The following is a 2358-nucleotide window of genomic DNA, read 5'->3' on the forward strand; positions in this document are numbered from 1 at the left end:
TACCTTCCCCGTGGACATTTCAGGGGACTTTCTGGGATACGTACCCAAATTCCCCCCTGGGAGGTAGCTGGGAGCTGTAGCGTTATCTCCACGTTGAGCACTAGTTAAAATGATCGTATTTTTGTTTGGAAGCAAAATCACCAGTTGACACTGGTCACTGCCATATTTTGAGGTGGCAAAAAACTGGAACATGCAGCTGGGCAGGCATGCGCCGGATTAAAAGTCAGTTATTATGGAAGAAGGCGAGACCAGGTCTGGGGAGACGGCGAGCCGTCCACCAAAATAGTTCCTGTTAATGTTCCGATTTTATAGAGGAAGAAACTGAAGTTCATAGAGGTTAAGCCATGTGCCCCAAGACACACGGCAAGGAAGTAGCTGAGATGGAAGTCTGACCGCGCGTCCTGTGCTCTCTCGATCTTTGGAAAGGGGATTTTAATTGTCTCTTTACTCAGAAAGTAGCAACCGTGTGACATAATTAGGAGAATGGCTGATGCGCACAAATGCTGCCTCACACCAAAGCAGTGTCGACGTGAAGGTCCGATTCTCGAGTGGGACGTGCCCGTTCGAGCACATCCGCAGCATGCGCTCGGCCAGCTCTCTGCCCGCCAGCCCGCAGTTCCCTTGAGGACCTGTCCCCCTGACTCTCTCTCTCCGCCCTTCCACTGCAGGTTCTACGACGAGATCAGGACGCCCCTGCTGTCTGACATCCGCGTTGGGTACCCTCCTCGCCTCGTGCAGCAAGCCACCAGAACCTTCTTCCCCAACTACTTCAACGGCTCCGAGATCATCATCGCCGGGAAGCTGGCGGACGGGCAGCTGGACCGACTGCGCGTGGAAGTCACGGCCAGCAACAGCAAGAAGTTTGTCGTACTGAAGACGGATGTGCCCGTGGAGCCGCAGAGGGCAGGCAGCGACGGCCCGGGAGGCGCCAGGCCCGAGGACGCCGGCGAGGCGGGCCCCAACCACCTCGAGCGCCTCTGGAGCTACCTGACGGTGAGGGAGCTGCTGAGCTCCTGGCTGCAGAGCGGCGCCGGGCAGGAGAAGGAGCGGCTGAGGCAGAAGGCGCAGGCCCTGGCCGTGAACTCGCGCTTCCTCACCCCGTTCACCTCCATGAAGCTGACGAAGGTGCTGCCGACGAAGCGGCTGGAGGGCGCCTTCGGCGTGTCTGCCGTCACCGGGCCTGGCACCGCGGTGCAGAGCCTGCCGCCAGGTATGGGACGGAGCCCCCGCAAGGGGCCTAGGCCGTCCTTTCCGCCTCCTTTCCAGGCCAAGGTCACTCCCCCACCCCCGTGGCCTGCTCCGTTTTATTTTATTGTAATCTTCACAAGCGGGGAGCCCGCACGCAGCTTCTGGCCTTCAGAGTGTGTGGGACTGTTGGTTGGTTTTGTTGTACCCTGTGGATTTCTGTAGGGCACTTAGAAAAGGCGGCAGCTGTGTCAGAAACGTTGCCTGCTGGCCATCATCGGTCATCCGTCCCGCGTGGCTGACCCGTGCCAGGGGTCATGGGAAAGGAAGGAGCAAACGTTCTGTTCCGAAGCGCCTTTCTATACTTTTATGTCATTTTATGTGTGTGCTTGATTTTACCTTCCTGAGACCATAGATGAGGACCAAGTTCTGGATGCTTGAGAGAATTCACCCTTTGCGCCCCCACTGACCGCCCCGAAACGGCCGTTAGCGGCCTCGGCACCATTTTGGTGGGGGACTTAGTCACGACGAGATCAGGCAAAGGAGAAGGCGTTGAACCAGAGCAGAGAATCGTGTTCTCTTTTTTTGTGTTATGTGTAACGTTTTTTTTAAATTCCTGTCAACTTCACGTCTCCTGAGAGGGGACCGATGTTAGCCCGGGGCCGCCAGATGCTGCCTTGTGTTTGCCTCATGCCCTAAATGCTGAGAAGCCCTGGGCAAGGCGCGCCCCAGCCTGCTGACCACCGCGAGGCCTGGGGCGGGCCTCTGGGCCTCTCCGAGCCTCTGTTCCCTCGCCTGCGAAATGTCGGTGATGACGACCCTCCCCCAGGGCTGTGGCAAGGATCAAATGAGCGGAGTGTGGCACATGCGAGTCCTCTCCCCTCTCCCCAGAGGGACGTGGGACTAGAGACGGATCGAAAAGTCCAGACGCTGACGTGGAGCTTAAAAATGATGCGTTGGGATTTTTGTTGTTGTTGTTTTTTCTTTAGAAAGAGTGGAGCTCATCTTGGCCAAACTAGTACCAGTTTAGGGCCGATGAGAAGCGGGTCGCCTGGCGTCATGAAACTGTCACGAGGAAAGAGCCAGCCGGTCGCTCAGAAGGGCCGTTTGGAGTAGGATTTTTCTGACGCGTCGCCTAGTACTCAGGCCAACCTTCCTTTTCTTAAAGCTCGG

The 2358-nt window shown here is 57.1% G+C and overlaps 1 protein-coding gene across 1 annotated transcript in view; it reads left to right on the forward strand.

Annotated features, from left to right (window-relative positions):
* Nucleotides 1-2358, forward strand: part of ITIH5 (inter-alpha-trypsin inhibitor heavy chain family member 5) — an 87767-nt gene that overhangs the window by 66658 nt on the left and 18751 nt on the right. Inside the window, exon 13 of the mRNA XM_011359658.1 lies at nucleotides 669-1210. Within this exon, the coding sequence (XP_011357960.1) occupies nucleotides 669-1210 (542 nt within the window). The remainder of the gene's footprint in view (nucleotides 1-668; nucleotides 1211-2358) is intronic.

The sequence above is a fragment of the Pteropus vampyrus genome, unplaced genomic scaffold (assembly GCF_000151845.1).
Source record: "Pteropus vampyrus isolate Shadow unplaced genomic scaffold, Pvam_2.0 Scaffold49, whole genome shotgun sequence".
Taxonomy (NCBI): Eukaryota; Metazoa; Chordata; class Mammalia; order Chiroptera; family Pteropodidae; genus Pteropus; species Pteropus vampyrus.